General features: G+C 54.3%; 5 protein-coding genes across 5 annotated transcripts; 3 read left to right on the forward strand and 2 right to left on the reverse strand.

Annotated features, from left to right (window-relative positions):
* Nucleotides 1–1,615: 1,615 nt before the first annotated feature.
* Nucleotides 1,616–2,461, reverse strand: MYCGRDRAFT_88630 (uncharacterized protein; the record flags this gene model as incomplete). Its single annotated transcript, XM_003857738.1, has 1 exon — nt 1,616–2,461. The coding sequence occupies one exon, from the start codon at nt 2,459–2,461 to the stop codon at nt 1,616–1,618; it is 846 nt and encodes a 281-aa protein (XP_003857786.1).
* Nucleotides 2,462–3,850: 1,389 nt separating this feature from the next.
* MYCGRDRAFT_98146 (uncharacterized protein) lies at nt 3,851–5,377 on the forward strand (the record flags this gene model as incomplete). Its single annotated transcript, XM_003855804.1, has 2 exons — nt 3,851–5,157; nt 5,263–5,377. 2 exons carry the CDS (start codon nt 3,851–3,853, stop codon nt 5,375–5,377), a joined length of 1,422 nt encoding a protein of 473 aa, XP_003855852.1.
* A 569-nt stretch (nt 5,378–5,946) lies between these two features.
* On the forward strand, nt 5,947–7,557 carry MYCGRDRAFT_64902 (uncharacterized protein; the record flags this gene model as incomplete). The annotated part of the gene is made up of 2 exons (XM_003855805.1): nt 5,947–6,377; nt 6,430–7,557. 2 exons carry the CDS (start codon nt 5,956–5,958, stop codon nt 7,499–7,501), a joined length of 1,494 nt encoding a protein of 497 aa, XP_003855853.1.
* Nucleotides 7,558–10,934: 3,377 nt separating this feature from the next.
* On the reverse strand, nt 10,935–15,425 carry MYCGRDRAFT_32213 (putative ABC transporter; the record flags this gene model as incomplete). Its single annotated transcript, XM_003857737.1, has 1 exon — nt 10,935–15,425. The coding sequence occupies one exon, from the start codon at nt 15,423–15,425 to the stop codon at nt 10,935–10,937; it is 4,491 nt and encodes a 1,496-aa protein (XP_003857785.1).
* Nucleotides 15,426–16,209: 784 nt separating this feature from the next.
* MYCGRDRAFT_20530 (SNF2 family DNA-dependent ATPase domain-containing protein) lies at nt 16,210–18,993 on the forward strand (the record flags this gene model as incomplete). Its single annotated transcript, XM_003855806.1, has 2 exons — nt 16,210–18,718; nt 18,770–18,993. Coding segments are annotated over 2 exons (2,733 nt in total), but the record flags the coding sequence as incomplete, so codon positions are not given.
* Nucleotides 18,994–20,034: the final 1,041 nt, after the last annotated feature.

The raw sequence follows: 20,034 nt of genomic DNA on the forward strand, positions 1-20,034 counted from the left end.
GCTTTCTGAGTTTCTTCCATGTTGCTAATGCCGCACTGCATGTAACTGGCTCTTCTGTCTCCACGTTGATATTCCACTCGACGGCACATGGACGCCCACACCAGTCGCGATCCGCCGCACCTCCATTGCTCAGTACCGCCATATGATTGCGGGAGCGAAGAGTCCTATGATGACACCGATGATTAGGACCAAGTAGAGCTCCCTCATTGATGCTGCGTGTCCAAGCGCTGTAGGCTTGACAGAGCGAGCCAATGGAAGCTTCGCGTTCTGCAAGTCGTCCACCGCCGGAGGATCGAGCCGAGAGTCCACTGGCGTGACTGTTGTGAAAGGTGGCTGGTTGCAAAAGGTGCCTGAGAAGTGCCTCATCAGTGCACTGAAGCCTTTGGGGTAGGGAAAATGCGCGAATATAGCGTCGAATTCGGGAATCGTCCGCGTATCGTCATACTGCCTGATAAATGCGCTCCGTCGGCCCAGGTTGATGCGTTTGCGATGTAGTCTGCTTGCAAGGTCTTCGACATGGTAGGATAACCTGAAGAAACAGTCGGGATGCCCCGGACGAGAGGGAAATTGGGGCTGGAAGTCGGAGCATGCTGACTGGCAAAGGGTGGCGGTCTGGCAGCCGAAAAGGAACTGATGGGCATGACACAACTCATGGAGAATTGTCCCGAGTAGATGCATTACATTCTCCACCAGCGTGAGATCGACCTGAATTCTGATATCGGTCGGAGCGGCGTGGTCGTACAGCGTCTGGCCGAGATTTCCATCACAGTCCGTCCATTCAAACTTGCAGTAAGAGGAGATCTGTCCGCTAAAGAAGACGTCGTCAAGGCACTGGACGATCTGGTCCATAACAGAGCGACGGCCCCGTTTTCTTCGATTGAACGCTCTCAAAGTCTCGTCTTGCGACGCCTTATTCAGAGCTGACAGATAGTGACCTTTCCACAGCGCCCAAGCTTCCACTCGCTCGTCAGACCAAGCACCGTTGATCCACTAGATATCCCTGTTGGTAACGTCGTCGTCGTGCATGAGGTTGAATGTTGTCTCGATCTCCCTTGAATCCTCGGAGTGTTCTTGTTTGGACAGCACGTCGAGCGTCTTCATCTTTCTGGAGGGTGGCCACGCCTCACGAAGAGCGTCTCGCCAGGTGTCATCATCATTTGCGTCGAGCGTGCCTACGGAAGCGGGAGTCATTTCGGTGCTGTCAAGCAATCCAGGCCAACCAGCCGCAGTAGTGAAGTACGAGGCGAGTGGCTGAGGTATTGTCTGGCTTTCGGATCTGTGAGCAATCTTGCAAGGCAACTCGTTGTTGAAGCCTTGCTGGTCCGACCAGATTCAACGTCGGTGGTGCGGCTTGAAGCATCTTTCCAGGAAGAATGACGGCGTTACAAAGAGCGTATTCGAGCCGTGGAGCTCTTTCTCGACAGTTCCAGCACAAACAACGCGCGAGGCGCCTTTGCAAAGTGCCATAGCAAGCGAAGCTACCTGTCACCTCGTCTCACCTGTATGTCTCATACGCCGATAAGGCACTGCACAACGTGGGAAGCGGAATCCAGAGCGAAGACAGACAGGCTCTCTCCATACCGTTCTGCAGCGGATCATCTAATCGAGCGTATGCTCAAGCTGCTAGTGGTACAGCTGGTGACTCCTGTCGAAGAACCAATTCATGAGATATGTCCAGTCTCTCCCTCTTGAACCTCTCGTATATCGTAACGATCGTCGCATGAGGGGCAGAGCTCCTGTATCGATCGACAAAGGCCTCCTTGCGGCCGAGGTCGATTTCCGTGTCGTGTAGTTTACTTGCAAGCGTCTCCACGTGCAGAGACAGGTCGAAGAAACAGTCGGAGTGTGGAAACGACTTCTCTTGACCGCACGACCCGCAGAGCTTGCCACCCTGGCAGCCGCATACATACTGCTGGACGTGGCAAAGCTCGTGTAGAATGGTGCCAACCAGGTGCCAAACGTCCTTCGCTCCATGCGCCTCTCCGTGCAGATTCACCCTCATCGTCACCTCGCCGGGATTCTTCAAAGATGTGAAGGCGAAATTCCCGTCGTAATCCGACCACTCAAAGGTGCAATACGCAGCGATCTTGCCCCCGAAAAAGATGTCGTCGAGGCATTGCAGTATCTGCTCCATGATTGAGCGGTGTCCAGGCTCCTTTTCCACCAGCGACTCGAGTGTGCACGCTTTCCATCCTTCAGAAAGCAGTGGCAAGTATCTGTCGTTCCAAAGATCCCAAGCAGCCCGTCTCTTTTCGTCCCACTTGTCCCTATCTTGGTTGATCCATTCAATGTCCGCTTTGGTGACATCGTCGTCGTGCTGTAGTTGGAAGGTGCTTCCAGAGTCGCGCGCATCTTTGCTGTCGTATTCTCCTTCTTGCTTCGATAACGCCAACAAGACTTTCAGCTTCCTCTCGAGTGGCCAGGATGGGCACGCGGCATTGGCGGTGGATTGATTCGACATCTTGGCAGGTAAGACGATGCAGATCGGTAGATGTAATGGCGGTATGTATCGACTTCGAATGGTACAGTGCTGGATGTGCGTGTACGAGAGCCCAAACCAAACGCGCAGCGTTGGCGTGCGTTGTTCCGGCTAAAGTTTCGACCCTTGCAATTCGCATCGTGTGAATTTTGCATCGCTAAATTCGCCATTTCGGTCTCAATTTCTTCGCTCTCTCTTCCAGCAACAACACCACCATACCACCAGCCGCACCACCATGAGCTCCACGATCGTCACCATTCCCGGAGCCAGATTCGGCTCCATCATCTTCGTGCACGGGGGGTGGGGCATTGTCGCTCTGTGGCAGATCGAGTACGTCCTCCGCCGTGGCCACAACCGCCTTGGCCACACTACCGAAGCTGTACTGACAGAAGCCATTACAGATATGGAGCTACCCAATGGACACACCATCATATGTATGTGTTCCTCTATCACTTCCACCTCATGTGCCTCGAGTGTTGCTAACTTCACTTACTAGCCACGATGAAGATTGGCAGCTGTTTTCGGACGAGGTGGAGGCGCTGCTCCCACGGCGCTCCGAAGTCTTGTTCTGGTAAGAATCACTCGCTCCTTGACCTCCATCATGATCTGTGGTCATAGACGCATTACTGATCGCATGAACAGTCCAATGGTCGACGGAGGCGAGCTCATTGTTTGGCTCCTGTACCAGCAGGGGCTCATCTTGCCCGGGGTCATCTTCAACTGGTAAGTCAGCATTTATCTCTCATCCTCTCGCGTTGCTTCGATTTCAATCTCGCCGGGATCCAAGAAAGACTCAATCACCTTGCATTGGTCTGGCCATGCTCTCCACGGAGGACAATCGACGACTAACCCATTCCACCTGGACACGTTCCTTCGAATGACCGCGATATGTCAGAAGCGTTGCTGTTCCAATTCGCAAGTTCTCGTCCGCGGCATCGTAAAAGGTTGATCAGTATCACGCCCTGCAGTTCCAGGGCATCCAGGCACTCCGCCCAGGACTGGATTGCTATTGCCCATCCGTTTGCCGCGGCCAACAGTCGCAGTTCGGACCGGATATTGCCATTGGCGCTTTCAAGATCCCATACAGGCACTGAGCCGTCGAAGACTTCATTGTATCGATACGACATATCCACGACAAAGAATTTTGAGGAAGAATGTCCAACGTTCACTCTCACACCGATGGGGTGAAGTCGGGATTCGGCCGAACTCTGATGATGGCTCGACATGGTCCGTGTGCGGTCCGAAACCGAGACCTCGGCACCAGCGCGCTCAGGAACTTCGCCGAGTCAACAATTGCTACCAACATCTTCCTCCTCACGCGCATCTCCATTCCCTTACCTCTTCCTACCTCTCACATTCCCTTGCAATGCCATGGCAGATTTTGCAGCGGCCCAGCAGCGCATTATCGAGCGCCGCGCCGCACGAGAACAAGCACTAACAGCCGCAGATCGCCAGCACCACGAACTCCGCGCGCAACAACTCTCCCGACTCCCTCCGACTCTCCGCTCCCTCACATTCGAACTCCTCTCCTACTGGGACGGCTTATCAAGTCCATACGGCACACGACCGGCATATCGGGTTGGCCAGGTGGACGCAGAGCTTCTGGACGAAGCATTACTTGGACTTTTGAAGAAACAGGCGGGAGAGGGACTGAAGTTATACGGCGCACACCTCAAAGACGACTGGAATGCGGAGATCACGGTCGCATTGAGGGCAGTTCTGTGGAAACTGTCAATATGGGACCATGGCGCAAGTTACGGCGCATCTTTGCAAGGACTGAAATACATTGACTCACGGCGGAACCTCGATTCGACCAGCGTGAACGAACGAGAAGCTACAAAATGGCAGCGAGCGATCTACGGCATCATCACAGTCGGCGGAAGATATGCATGGACAAGATGGGAAGATCGACTCTCCGCCCTCGAAAACAGCTACGACGAACCATCCTCCCTCATACGAAAACTCTCCCGACTCACAACTATCTTCGACTCCGGCCACAACATCGCAGCATTCATCTCTTTTCTCGTATTCCTCTACAACGGCCGATACCGCACCCTCACCGACCGCATACTCCGCCTCCGACTGGTCCCTGCATCGAACCAAACCAGCAGAGAAGTCTCCTTCGAATGGCTGAACCGACAACTCGTCTGGCACGCCTTTACCGAATTTCTCCTCTTCCTCCTCCCTCTCGTCGGAATCAGCAGATGGAAAAGATGGGTAGCACGAGCATGGAAAAAGACGAAGAATGCATTTGTGCAACTTCGCACGGGCGCCACGAGCGCAGAGCAAGACGACGAGGATGATCTGAGTAAAGGAGAGCTTGCATTCCTTCCCGAGAGGACTTGCGCAATATGCTACTCCGATCAGAATCCCGCTGGAGGTCAATCCGAGCAGGAACTCATCTCATCCACATCCGCAGGCGCAAATAGCGGCATTATCGGCAGCGCCATGACGGACATCACAAATCCATACGAAGCAGACCCTTGCGGCTGCGTATACTGTTTCGTGTGCTTAGCACAGAAGATCGAAGCAGAGGAAGGTGAAGGCTGGATATGTCTGCGATGCGGGGAGGTAGTCAAGGAATGCAGATCTTGGAGCGGAGATGTGGTCGTCAGCAAGGCGAGACAGTACGATGGAAGCGACAGCAGATCGATGTCAAGAAGTCGGAAGAGCGTAATGTTTGATTTGGATGATGAGCAGAAGCGAGTGCTCGAGGAGGAATTGGAGGAGCAGAGAGAGCTGGAGACCGTGGATCCTATGCCGATTGAAGACACGTCGGACAGCTTGCAGTGGAGTAAAGTCGAGGGCGACTACGACGATCATGATGGTGAGGAGTATGGCAGCGGAAGTGGCAGTGAAGGCTACGAGGAGGAGTACGATGATGACTACCAGCAATGAAGACTGCCTCGACATTCAACGAACCCACTAATCTCAAATTTGTGTCACAAGTGACAGGAAAGCCTTCGATCACGCACCGCAGCCAGAAACAGCTGACCTGTCCAGCGAGGAGCACCATGCCGCCGGAGGCAGCTCAGAGCTGCCACAATGCCGTCTCGACGAAGGTGTTTTCCGTACAGACTTCTCTCTCCGTTCCGGGGCGCTGCTCGAGGCCGAGCCATTGGCATCGTATCTGTACTGACCAGCAGCTCGGATGACTTCGAGGCAGACATGAACACGTTGGCAATTGTCAGCACGTAGTCCACAGCAGCGGGTGCACACAGCTTCAGTCCAGACGCAGTGCTCGAGCCGGATTCTGCCGTGGAGCTCAAGCTTTCGCGTCGATCAGCGTCACGATTACATACTCCCTTCAGCTTCTTGCAAACCCACGTAAGCACAACCTCACCGAACCAATACCACGCAGGGATACTGATGTCTTGAAACGTATAGCGCTTGTTCGTAGTCTGAGGCATTGACTCTAACACTCCCAGTTTCAATATCTTGCCACTCCGGTCTCCACAGCAAAGACACCTTCAGCCATGAGTCCCACGGAGATCAAGAAGCTCGCCATGATCGGGTGCGGATCCATGGGTGGTGGCATGGCTCTCCTCTTCGCCGAGAACGGCTGTTCCGTATGTCTCCAAGACCCTTCCGATGAGGCCATGAAAAGAGTCATCGCACAGGCCGAGAAGGACAACGTCGGCGACAAGCTCTCCAAGTACAGCGACTACGAGTCTCTTTGCGGCGCTCTGGACTCTCCGAAGGTGTTCGTCTGGTCGCTACCTCACGGTACAGTCGGCGATACGGTGCTGGACGGGATTATGCCGTATCTGGAGAAGGGTGACATCATCATCGATGCTGCGAATGAACACTGGCAGAACTCGGAGAGGAGGATTGGGAAGTGTGTGGTCAAGGGCATACGCTATGTTGCGATGGGTGTCTCGGGAGGGTATCAAGCAGCGTCAGTCAGAATTTGTCGCTCTGACTTCATATAGCTGCTGACCAAAGTACAGGCGCCGAGGGCCGTCAATGTGTCCATCAACCGATGACTCGACCTTCGATATCGTAATGCCACTCCTCGAAAAGGCCGCCGCGAAAGCACCCGACGACTCAGCCTGTGTTGCCCGCATTGGGACCGGATCGGCCGGTCACTACTGCAAAATGATCCACAACGGCATCGAGCATGGCATGATGTCCTCCATCGCGGAAGCCTGGGGTGTCATGCGCAAGGGTCTGAGTATGAGCGACGATGAGTGTGGCAATGAATTTGAGCGCTGGAATAGTTCCGGCGAATTACAAGGCACTTTTCTCATTCGCATCGCAGCCGACATCTGCCGCGCAACAGACAAGCAAGGCCAGCGAGTGCTTGATACAGTTGAAGATAAAGTCGTCCAAGACTTCACTGGCGAAGAAGGAACGGGGATCTGGTCCAACACTGAGGCCGTCAACCAGCATATTCCCGCTCCCACCCTCACGACCGCCCACTTCCTCCGCTTGGCCTCTGGCGACCTCAACCAACGTCGGCTCGCTCAGAAAACGTTTGGCGGCGACTACCCACCTCAGAAGGTCTCTGTCGAAGACAAGAGTGCTTTTCTCGAAGACCTCCGCCTGGCCACCTACGGTGCATGCCTCGCCGCCTACGTCCAAGGCATGAACATAATCGAGCACGCCGACCGCGAGAAACACTTCAACGTCGACTACCTCGCCCTCCTCCAAATCTGGCGGGCCGGATGCATCATCCAAGCAGATCACATCGTCAACAACCTCCTCATGCCAATCTACAAATCCCACTCGACCAAAACGGAGAAGAATCCGCTCTACGAGCCCGCAATAGCATCAGAACTCAAGCGTACATTCGCACCGATGAAACGAGTTATCCTAAAAGCCATCGAAGGAGATCATGTCGTGCCTAGCTTGAGTGCGACACTGGAGTATCTGAAATATCAGACCAGCACGGACTTGCCGACGAGTATGACTGAGGCGCAGCTGGATTACTTTGGCAGTCATATGTATGATCGGAAAGGAGAAGATCAGGCGGGATTGCCGACGGAGGGAAAATATCATTATGAGTGGAAGCCGGCATGAGGCAGTAGGGAGGTGAACGAGGGTTTGCAGCTCGATCAAAACAGACTTTCTGACTCAAATTCCGCCATGATCTTCATGCATCTGTTCCGGAGCTCAGACACACGGCCAGACATCGAGCCACTGATCTCAAGCAGGAATTGTTTTCAGAGCTCCTTCGTCAAAGACGACACCGACTCATGTATCTCGTGTGCATGACACCCAGCACCACCTCACCCGCAAAGCCGCCCGCTCCGATACTAGGCCAAGACCGACTGCATCAACGCCGCATTTCTCTGCTTCATGACAGCCTCTAGCTGCTCAATGACCTCGTACAGCTGCTCATTCGCCGCCTTAACGCCCTTCAATTCATCATACAAGGCCACGAGCCGGTTGTACTCGCCCATGATCTGCTCGACCCTCACCCGCTCTCGCTTGTACTGCTCGATCTCGGCTTTCAACAGATCGTTCTCTTTCTTTACAGCTTTGAGCTGCTCGCTATCGTCCACCAGTGCGGCAACCGTGGTCCACACGGCGTCTCCTGCAGCTATACATCATGTCAGTCCTCGGAAACGGGTATTGAAGGCAGCATGCAAGACAGTGGCTTGATACCTGGGACGTCCGTCGACATATTGATGTACGACATGTTGATGATACTGCGGATTGCTTCGAAGGTTTTGGTGGCTTCTGTGCGGATGTGATTGCTTGCGTGGTCTTGGTCGATGTTGTTGTAAAGTGGGATCGACCAGATTTTGTTTGGAGGTGGTGAGAAACGGTTGTTGATTTCGAAGGGGAAGCGATTCTTGTGCGTTTGCACGGGATCTCCGCGAAAACACATCTCGAATCCAGCTTCACTCTCGATCTCCGTACCAACGACATTATCAACACCCGACGCGGAGAACCTCCAAACCCTTCACCCCACATGAACTCTCTCCGCGTGCCGGAAGGAGACTGCTTTGATCGTTGGAGCTCTGCGCCAAAATGGCCGTCAATCTTGCCTCGATCGATGTTCATGCGCCCTGAGCTACTCGCGTCCATGGAGAATACTGCAAGTAGGTCACTTAACAAACGCCCTGCTGCTCGCCGGGAGCGTGGGAGGTCAGCTTTTACACTCAACAGCGAAGCGGTTCCTCTGACAGTAGATTCCCTGCACAGTTTGCTGGATGTGGTCACGCTGAGCCCGCTCAGCGCAGTGGTCGTATCACCAAGCATTCAATCGTCGGGGCCATCTACGAAGTGCGCTTCGCAGAGAGGAAGGATGCAATTGCGACACGTGAAGTTATCAATGCTGGTCCGGTCCGATACTGGTTCGATCTCGAATCCCCGTTCAGCCTTGACCCATGGAACACTTGATCCTTGTATCGTATCGATCGGGCAACTTCGTCAGGGCCCAGGGTGGCAGTGCAGAATTGGTGTGCGGCTCCCTGTCAAGTGCCCCGACGACCTCCGACGAAAGAACTGTCCTCAAGAAGCTCGCCTTGTTCCTCACCTCCGTCTTCCTCAGCTCCAACATCAAGCTCAACATCGACATCGGCAAAAACTCGACCTACGATCCATATCACATAAAACACATCTGAATCAACATCATCAAGCTCGACCAACGGCTTCAAATCTATCCCAACAACAACCAAGCTCCAGCATCCAACATGAAGTTCTTCACACAACTCGCCTGCCTCGCGGCTGCCCTCTTTGCCGCTCAATCCTTCGCGGCACCCGAGGCCAACCTCGAAGCCCGTCGTGTCAACTGTCAGAACGCCAGTTAGTAGTCATATCTCATAATTGCGATGTCGCCGCTAATCGGAAGACGCAGACCATTGTGACCCAGATGACCCACGCTCGCGTGCATGCTGCCCTGGATTCCACTGTTCGCAGCTCTACATATGCGAGTCGGACTAGTCGATTGAGACTGCGAAGATGACTCACAACACGAAAGTGGTTTGGGTGTCGAGCGCCTTTGAGGTGTCTTCGAGAGCAATGGGGCAAAGGAAGTGTACTTCTGTTGGCTGCTCGAGCAACACTGTAAGCACTACGACTTGTTCCTTGTTTGCTCGGCGCGAGCGACTGGATTAAGAGAACAGCGAGCGACGGAGCTATCTCACTTGAATCGAACATTGTTCAAGTGACGTCTTCATTTGTGCCTTGGTCTACGAGTGGAGTCGTCACCCTTGCCGACGTCTACAGCCACTGTAGGACCTTGATGCCATTCTACCGTCTCTTGCTAAATCTTGTTCTGCCCAAGGTTCTCCGTCCAGGCGATGAACACATGAAAGGTTTCTGCAGAGAGTTCCCCCGGGACTCCAACATGGCAACGATCCCGTGCAATGATTACGGCTGTGCACGAAAGCTACGACATGGTTGTCGACCGATGCTCACGGCAACCAGGGGCCCTTGCACATCTTGACGCAAATGTGTCCACCGTGAGCGATGACAATCCCGACGAGCCCGATCTGACAGTCTGAAGGTCTTCCGGCCTGTCGGGGCCATCGTCAGTCCGCGAAGTCTTCGATCACACCTACTCAGGAAAGCATCGATTGAGTTTGCGACGGTGAGCGCTATTTCTGTTCCCTCCATACCCGACATGCGGAGCGTATGTAAGCTGATTTCACATGAGATTCGCCCCGTCCTCGTCTTCCTGCTCTCCCTCTTTTTCCCACACCAACATCATCAAAAGTCCACTCGAGGCCCGATCCAGTCCAGTCCAGTGTAAGCAAAAGTTCAACTCCAACGGTCCATAACTCCACGCCGAAGTTCAACCCGATCGAACAACAACCATGAACCTCTCCACCTCCCTCCTCTACCTCATCGCCGCCATCCTCACGACCCAAACGCTCGCCTCACCCAACGCGGGCAAAGTCCACCACTCCACCTGCGCAGGAAGTGCGTACTCTCCCACTCAAGCAAATATCAACCTCATCACTAACCGTCTGAACTCCAGCTCGCTGCGACCCAGAAAACGGCGACGGCTGCTGCCCAAACTACCACTGTTCTCCGTCAACTTTCAAATGCGTGGCGGGTCACGAATAGCCTCCTTCCCCTTCGAATTGGACATGGAGTCGTCCACAAGCTCGGCCGTGCTTCGAAACTCATACATTTCGAATCTTGGCATTGATTTGCTCAATTCTTGGTGGAAGGAAGTTTCTCCGGAATAGTTAGAGGGGATCAGAGCAATTCTTCTTTATCCGGGAGGGGGAATCAGTGCAATGGAACTTTACCCGGGAGGAGGGAAGTCTTTTCTCGTCGTAATGGTCTACGATCGTTGGAATTCCTTCGATCTGTGCACATCCTGATCCGCAATCACTCCCGACCACTACTCAAAGGTGTATCAAAGTCGCTATCCTGTCGGTGCTGGCGACTCACTCCCCTGTGCGCATGATAGCCCACGGCGCGGCTCGAATCGAATTGTTTTCGGAGAGAGGTTCTGATTTGTGCAAAGTCTATAAGTAAAGTCAGCTCCAATCTACCCCTCCCCCTCCTCATCCTCCCTCCCACCCTCCTCAACATCCCTCTCCCTCTCCCCATCCTCACCATCCAACAACCCCTCAACAGCAACCCCACCCTCTCCCACAACTCCACTCCCCACAACCCTCCCTCTCGCCAACCTCACCCACCTCTCCGCCCCTTGCACCGCCTCAACCCGATGCGCAATCACCACAACGGTACTGCCTCCCATCTCCTCCCCCATAACTCTCTCAATTTCTCCCGCCGTCTCTTTATCAATACTCGCCGTCGCCTCATCCATCACTATAATCGCGCTTCTCCTCAGAACCGCCCTCGCTAGTCCGACGAGTTGTCTTTGTCCTTGTGAGAGGTTGCGGCCGCCGGCTTCGATGTTCGTGTCGAGTGACCAGTTTTGTTTCGCGCAGACGCGGGAGAGGACTGTGGTGCATTCGGAGTCGGAGTGGGAGGATATAGGGTCGAGGTTTTGGCGCAAAGTGCCGGGGAAGAGAACGGGGTCTTGGGCGAGGAAGGTGATGCGTTCGCGGAGAGTTTGTTTGGATACGTTGCTCAGGTCGATGTTGTCGATGAGGATTTCCCCGCTCGACGGAGCCATGGTGGCGAGTAGGGAGAGGGCGAGGGTGGACTTGCCGGAACCGGTGCGGCCGATGATGGCGGTTTTGGAGCCAGCGGGGAGGGTGAGGGAGACGTCGGACAGAGCAGGGGGGAGGTGGGGAGCGTAGGTTAGGGAAGTCTTGTTGAAGACGATGTCGCCGGAGTGGGAGGGCCACCAGGCGGGAGGCTCGATGGTTCCTTTAGGTTCCTGCTCGAGATGGAGGAGTTCGACAACGCGTTCCACGGAGACGAATTCCATTTGCAGTTGGCCGTATTGGCGGCAGAGGATATGGGTTGTGTCGACGAATTTGGTCGCGGAGACGAGGGCGAAAGCGGTGAGGCCGGGGGAAAGGTCGGTCGCGAGAGCGATGACGAAGAGGAAGAATGTCGCGAGGGAGGAGAGGATGTCGTAGCGGTACATGAGCCAGGCTTGGGTGCTCCAGTAGAAGTGGTCCATTTTTTGGAAGGTGTCGACGACGTGGATGACTCGGTCTTGGAAGCGGGATTGTGCGTTGAAGGCGCGGACGGTGGCGAGGCCGTTGAGGAGTTCGCCGAAGTTGGACATCAGGGGCGTGAGGGAGACCATTTCTAGCCGACGGAGGGATTGGGAGGTGGGGATGAAGTGCTGGAATATGACGACGTATAGTACGGCGAGGACGACTGTGAAGACGAGGAAGGCGGGAGTAATGGAGGCGATGACCACCACTGCGGACATCCAGCTGATGAGGAGCCAGGAGATCATGGAGAACTGCTGGCTGATGCCGCCGTCTATGACGCCAATGTCAGAGGTCATGCGGTTCATTAGCCGTCCGACGGGAGTGGTGTCGTAGAAGCGGAAGGTCGCACCAGCCACCTTCTCCATGACGTCCTTGAACATGTTCTTCGCTGCCGTGTACACGATGACAAGCAGCATTCCCTGCGAGGCCACGAAGCACAGTGATTGTCCAATGGCAAAGATGAAGAAGATGAGTAGCCAAGGCTTGATGTCGTCTTCCGGAGAAGGCAGATCGCCAAACGGCCAGGAGGAAGAGGCATGCTGAGCGTAAATGATCTCGTTGGAAGCGAATGCCAGAAACTCCTCTGACTTGGTGTTGTATGCCTCGCCCCACGCTTTCAAGACCCACGCCTCGCCGACCGCAAACGTTCGGTACAGAATGAGGACGAAGATTGTGATGGCCCAGAATGTCAAGTTTCCAGCCTTGATATACTGCCAGTAGACTGAGAGCTTGACACCTCCATGTGCACGGAATTCGTCCTCGATGAATTTGTCCGGCGCCGCGGTCTGGGCAGCAGACTTCTTCTCCTCACTAGTCGACTCATCTGCATCGCCGGGCTTGAAGAAGAGTTCACTGTCAGCCAGCTCGTCCTGATCCAACACTTTTGCTTCTCCAGCCTTGATTTGGACGATCTGGGCCGCAATGCCGAATACCAGATCAGTGCGATGCGTGATCAGCACCACGGTGCGGTCTTTGAGTAGCGGTCCAGTGATGCAGTTTTGCACAATCGACTCGGCTGTCTGCTGGTCCAGTGCTGCGAGGGGATCATCCAGCAGAAGAATTTTCGTCCGGCTATAGACTGCCCGGGCTAACGCCACTCGAGCACGCTGTCCGCCCGACAGGCCGACACCATTCTCTCCGATCAAAGTCAAATCTCTTGATTGGAAGTCTGCCAGATCAGGTGTCAAGGCGCAAGCATCCAGTACGGCGTGGTATCTTTCCGCTTCATACGGCGCCGAGAAGAGTATGTTGTCTCGAATACTCATGCTCTGTAGCCAAGGTGTTTGCGAGCAGTATCCGATAGGCTCAGGAGGACGAATGAGTTGACCCTCGGACATGTCCAGCTCGCCAAGTAGGGCCTGCAACAAAGCGGTCTTGCCAGCGCCAACTTCACCGCAGATGACCGTCAAGCCGTCCGGAAAAGAGATGTTGATGTCACGGAGTACGGGCGTGGAAGCGCCTGGCCAGGCGAACGTCGCATGACCGAGGGCGAGCTTGTCGCCGATGAGAGCTTCCGTTGCCATACCATGTAGATCTGGCTCTGCCATGAAGTCTTCGATGCGCCCGACTGCGACCCATGCATTGATCAAAGCGATGATCAGATTCGGCAGATCGCGGAGGTAGGAGGTCATCATTCCAAGAAGTTGCATGGCAGGAAAGGCGATGTCGACCGTGAGGGGCTTCTTGGCGATGACGGTGTATGCGAAGAATGCGACGACAGGTGTGAGTTCGTAAGAGAGTGTGTTGATGAAGCTGATGATGACATTCCACGTGGAAGACAAGATGCGCAAGGTCAGCTCTTTTTGCCGAGCGGTCAGAATGCGATCTAGCCAGTGCCCTTGCCATCCATACCAGCGCAAATGACGGATGGCTTCAACAAATTGCGAGATGAGTTGAAGTTTGGTGTCCGTTGCGACTCGGCGCTTCTTCTCATAGTAGACCAGAATTTTGGCGAGGATGGCGTTCATGACTTGAGCGAAAATGACAAGTCCGACGGCCATCAATGAAGGCCATCCCAGAAAGCTGACCAGGAGTGCGACGGATACGATGACCGACAGAGGTTTTCGGATGAGGGCGTCAAACTCCCAGAATCGCTGTGCGACTTCGTACACATCATTGCGCATCAAATTGAGGATCTTGCCCATGGAAGCTGGCTCTTTGACTGGAGGCGGCGCTTTGAGCTTGGTGGCGATCAGGCGGCTCCACCACGATTTCGTCTTCTTGGTATCACCGCCATTCGCATCACCATTGGAGGATCCATTCCCGGCCGACTTCTTCTTCGCATCCGTCGGCAGGAAGGATATCTGTCGGCCCAGCGTCTTCTCGTACAGCATGGTGATCATCTCTCCTCGTGAGCGCTCGTATGCTCTTCTGCCAAACCACAATTGAAATACACTGGTCTGCGTCGTGATCAATCTACCGACCAGTGCCAGGACTGCATACTTCAGCGCCACATTTGAAGACTCATCTCGCATGGACTTCAAGATGAGTTGGAGGAAGATCGGAGCAGCGAAGCGAGACAGCTGGTTTATCAAGGCGACAATGACTATCACCAACAAGTCGATGCCGTTGGCTTTGAGCAGGCGCCGAATGACAGTGCCTTTCAGCTGTCGAAAGTTCTCATGAAGAATGCGATGTTGGAATTCGTAAGGCAAGGCCCAGACATCCTCATCCTCAAGCTGGCGTTTCCGAGCGATGGACATGAGCGGAGCGATCCATCGGACCGTCATGAACTGCCAGTAGCTCAACGCCTCCTCTGGACTCCTCATGATCGAAGATGGAGTCGCAAAAGGTGGGCTGATGTCTTTATGCGGCAGAAATGGGTCTCGGTATGGCATCGTGAGCAGAACAAGGATAGCCGAGATACCGAATCCAATGCTGCAGCCGGACAAGATGCGGACAAGCTTGGGATGTGAGAAGTCATTGTCGAGGAGTATACCCTCCACGATGACATTCGCGACCAGAATGAACATCGTTGCATACGGCGTCTTTCGAGGATGGTAGATGATGATCTCCAGAAGAGCGACCAGCCATGGGAGGATCGGGAGGTAGGCCGTAGCATTGGGTCGCTTCAGAAGACATGCCGCGAGTTGCAGAATCAGCCCGAAGCTGCAGATTGAAATCAAGGCGATGACGAACTTGCTCCATCGTCTTGATCTCACGAGTTCGACCTCAACCTCCGGTTCTTGTGGCGGCTCCACGAAAGGCTTGGTCCATGATGGCCGATGTGGGAAAAGTATTCTCAGAGCTTGACCGAGTAGGATGATGGCGGTCAGGAGAGACGGTAAGATGGCCAGCACAGGGAGGAAACATGGTCGAAAGTGTCCCGTCCTGACGTTCCAGACATGGTCGAAGCAGATCTGGGGGATGAAGTCATCATCGATGCCGAGAACTTGTTGCATCGTGGCGAGGACTTAATGGGAGCATCCCTCAAATGGGATATGTGGTCTTGATGGTGTCCGAGGGAGGAGAGAGCATGCCTCACGGAGTCATTGAATCAAGGGGGAGGTTTGTCTTGGAGAGGGATGAAGCATTGATGCGTGCACTACCTTATTCACCGCTGCCTGCAAGGAACCCGTTCTTTGGTGGGGCATGACCGCGACTCGGAATCGGACTCGGATTCGCTGTTGGTCGCATTGTGCTTGCGAGTCGATGAAGCAGACCAATGGAAGTGCTCGAAGCAATATCAGAGACTGACGTCAGGTAATGTGTCCTCGTAAGTGAGAATTTGTAATAGTCCAACACGCATGTAGTACCACGTAGAATGCCAGTGATCTCTTTTACAATGCGGCGTTCCTTACAGCACATATCTCGAGATCGTTGCAAGCAAAACGCGCTAGCTCACGTACAGGGTTCCCCGCCAATTTCTTATCTTATCGCAGGCGTCTCAGCGCGTCACCCAAGCTTCTCTGCCGCCTAAAGTGTTTCGTCTCTTTCTTCCCAACATCCATCTCACTCCACTCGACATGCGCCACGATGCCGTCCAACACCTACTACCGAGAACTTGAGCCGATGAGTGAGACGGACGACGATGACCTCGACGCAGTTCCACGGAACCGTACCGCGAAAACCCCGACGAATGCGCCTGCGAATCACCTCGACAGCCTGATGGACGACGAGGCACAGCCGTCAGCCGAGGAGGAAGATGAAGCGCCGCCGGTGAAAGAGGAGCAAGAAGATCCATGGTCCAGTGAGGACTCTGACGCAGTCTACAAGAAGTTCAAGAATCGCAAAAAGGTGGCGGCGAAAAAGTCCCGCAATGAGACAAAGCGGCTTCAGGTCAAGAAAGGTGCCATGGTCGGGCGTCAGCCTAAGCAGCTCGTGCCAGTCAAGCGCCAGCGCGAGTATGGAGACGAAAGCGACGATGACAACGACCTGATGGAGTACACCCTGCCAGAATACCTCAAAAAGCGGCGCAACTCGTGGGATCAGCGCGTGAATTTGACTGGGCTTGGGTTGAGAGTTCCTCCTCAGTACGAAGAAGGTTTTTTCCGCGGCACAGGTCTGGAGAACATCAAGAATCTCAACGAGAAGCCAAATTTGCCTCTGCTCGCACCTCCCGCACCATACAAAGACATTGTGCTTCCCGCATCCCACGGCGTCATCCCGGCACCGATCGCACAATATCTCAAGCCATACCAAGTCGAAGGCACCGCATGGCTGCATGAGAAGTTTGTCTTCCAAAAAGGATGCCTCCTCGGAGATGACATGGGTCTCGGCAAGACCATCCAAGTCATCTCGTTCCTCACTGCAGCGTTCGGGAAGACAGGCGACGAGAGAGATGACCGGCGAATGCGGAAGTGGCGGAGAGAGAAGGGCGATGAATGGTACCCTCGTGTGTTGATCATCTGTCCGGGAGGTCTGATGCACAATTGGCAGAGTGAATTGGATCGGTGGGGTTGGTGGAAGACGTACTTGTATCACGATGCCGACAAGGAAGCCGCGCTCGCCGCTGCGGAGAATGGACGACTCGAAATCATGATTACCACATACAACACCTACCGCCTGAACGAGAGTGCCATCAACAACATCCGTTGGGACTGTGTCATCGCAGATGAGTGCCACATCATCAAGGAGAAGAAGGCAGAGATCACAAAAGCCATGGCCAATGTGAATGCCCTCTGTCGCATCGGCTTGAGCGGCACCGCAATTCAGAACAAATACGAAGAATTGTGGACCCTCCTCAATTGGGCGAATCCGGGATGTGTGGGACCCATCAGCTCGTGGAAACAGTCAATCTGCGTGCCACTGAAGACGGGACAGAGTCACGATGCCACAGTCATGCAGCTCTCCAAAGCAAGACGCATCGCCACGAAACTGGTTACTAACCTCCTGCCAAACTTCTTCCTCCGCCGCACGAAGGCACTCATCGCGGATCAACTCCCCAAGAAGAGCGATCGAGTCGTGTTCTGTCCTCTGACCAAGACTCAAGCGGATGCATACAACAACTTCTGCGACTCGGAAATTGTTCACGCCATTCGAGATTACGCCGAACCGTGCTACTGCGGCTCTGGAAAGAAGCAAGGCTCATGCTGTCGTGTAGAGGTTGATGGTGTCAGGTGGCAGACATTTGTCTTCTCTGCCCTCGACACGGTGAAGAAGCTCGCCAATCACATCGCTCTCCTCGTCCCCACTGGTGTCATCGAACCCGAGAAGCATGCAAAAGAGCTACATCGCTTGCAGCTTGCCCTTCCAGATATGTGGCAGAAACTGTACGCAGCTCGCGAGAGCATGCTCATGCACTCCGATGAGGAGTTTTGTGGCAAGTGGAAAGTCCTCAAACGACTTCTCAACCTCTGGCATAACAGCGGCGACAAAGTCCTCATCTTCTCCCACTCCGTCCGCCTGCTCAAGATCCTGCACCTCCTCTTCCAAACCACGGGCTACAAATTCTCCTACCTCGACGGCTCCATGTCCTACCACGACCGCCAACTCACCGTCGACAACTACAACTCCGACCCCTCTCAATTCGTCTTCCTCATCTCCACCAAAGCCGGTGGCGTCGGTCTCAATATCACCTCCGCCAACAAAGTCGTCGTCGTCGACCCAAACTGGAACCCCTCCTACGATCTCCAAGCTCAAGACCGCGCCTACCGCATCGGCCAAGTCCGCGATGTCGAAGTCTTCCGCCTCATTTCCGCCGGCACGGTCGAGGAAATCGTCTACGCCCGTCAGATTTACAAGCAGCAACAAGCCAATATCGGCTACAACGCTTCCGTCGAACGAAGATACTTCTCCGGTGTGCAGGACGATAAACTGCACAAAGGCGAGATCTTCGGCCTAACCAACATTTTCGCCCCGCAATCCGACAACGTCGTGCTGAGAAACATCGTAAACAAAACCAACATCGCGGAAACACGTGCGGGTGTGCAAATCGCCGGTCTCGATCTCGAAGCCATCGGCGAAGACGAAGACGGCACTGGTTTCGGTCCTCTTGATGCTGGCAATGAAGATGCGGCGATGCATCACCTCGCGGCCGAGATCATTGACGAGGCAGGAGCGAGACGCAAAGCAGCCAAAGCGGTCGCGAAACGCAAGGATCCTGTTCAAGCCATCCTCCTCGCCGCGGGTGTCGCTTACTCGCACGAGAACGCCGAAGTGGTGGGTAGTTCGCGAGTAGAAATGCAGATTTCCAGTCGGGCGCAGAAAGCGGGTGATGCGGCGGCGTGGATGGATCAGGCGGCTTTTGGGCGGAGTTCACAGGCCGACGCCGGACCTTCCTCATCTTCATCGGGCGCGGGTAAAGGCAGGAGTGGTGTAGCTGGCGGCGAAGGAGCTCAAGACGAGCAGATCAAGTACAAATACCGTCCGCCGGAGGATGTCAGGAGGAGGCAGTTTGGGACGATGGCGAAGGGGTTCGGGTATGATGATGTGGCGGAGTTTGCGCTGGTGGTGGAGGGTTGGACGCAGGCGGAACGGAGGGATTGTTTGGAGAAGTTTTATGCGATGAGGAAGGAGATGCTTGTTGGTGGTGGTGGGGAGTGAGAGGTGGGTGGAGGTGATGCGGTGGGATGTGATTGGATGGGATGGTGTGTTCATGAGTTATGATATGTGATATGTGATACCCCTTTGATAGCGTTACCCATGAATGATGAATTGATTCATAGATGCTGGTGCATGTGTTCTTCACCGTTGTCTCCATACCTTGTTGCACCGTGTATGCAGATCTTCCACCGACGCCTCCTCGACTGAAATGATGCCGGACCTTTCCACATCTAAGACTCGTGCTCACTCAAGGCATTCCTCGCGACCTGGGCTTTCTCGCAGTTTCCGCCGGGCTTTTGGCATCTGGAGCAAATACAGGCCGCTGGCGCCACCTTCCATTGTAAGCCATCCCAACGTCGCCTCTCGATATTCAAATTCCAAAAAAAAAAGATTCAGCCCGTCCTCGATCAAGCACCCGGTCTCGGACATCCATGATCTTCTGCCATACAAGCACTTCGTCGGCAGCAGAACGAAACCCACAACCCATTGCCTCACCCCCTCCACTGCCAACCTTCCTCCCTGGATTCACCGGGCGAACGGTAGGAAAAAGTAAAAAAAAAAAAGACAGGTTTGTATCCTGATATTGATCAGAGTGGGACTCGAACCCACGAAGGTTGCCCCACTAGTAAGTGTTGGGGAAACTGCTTTTTTTATCAGCACAGTTTCAACTGCCTGAAACTAGCGCCATAACCACTCGGCCATCTGACCGTATTTTAGAGCATGGCCTCGTGGATCTGTACATATCGGCTGGATCCTAAGACAATTGCGTTCCAAGAGCCGGTACCCGCAATCTGCTCCGGTACTGGGCTCTCGCGTACCAGCAAAAGGCCCGAGATTGTTCCGTCACTCATGTGGAGGTTGTAGAGGAGGGATCGGTACCTTGAGATGACTGGCAATAGGCGAGTACGATGTTATGGGCTCGAGGCGAAGATCCAGGATTTGGTGAAAAATTGCGTGAGTGGAGCTGGGTTTGTCGGCGCAGTTCTCGTCATGGGGTCGTCGTCCGACTTCGCTCTGCTCCCTTTT

This window comes from Zymoseptoria tritici, chromosome 1 (genome assembly GCF_000219625.1).
Source record: "Zymoseptoria tritici IPO323 chromosome 1, whole genome shotgun sequence".
NCBI classification, from domain to species: Eukaryota; Fungi; Ascomycota; class Dothideomycetes; order Mycosphaerellales; family Mycosphaerellaceae; genus Zymoseptoria; species Zymoseptoria tritici.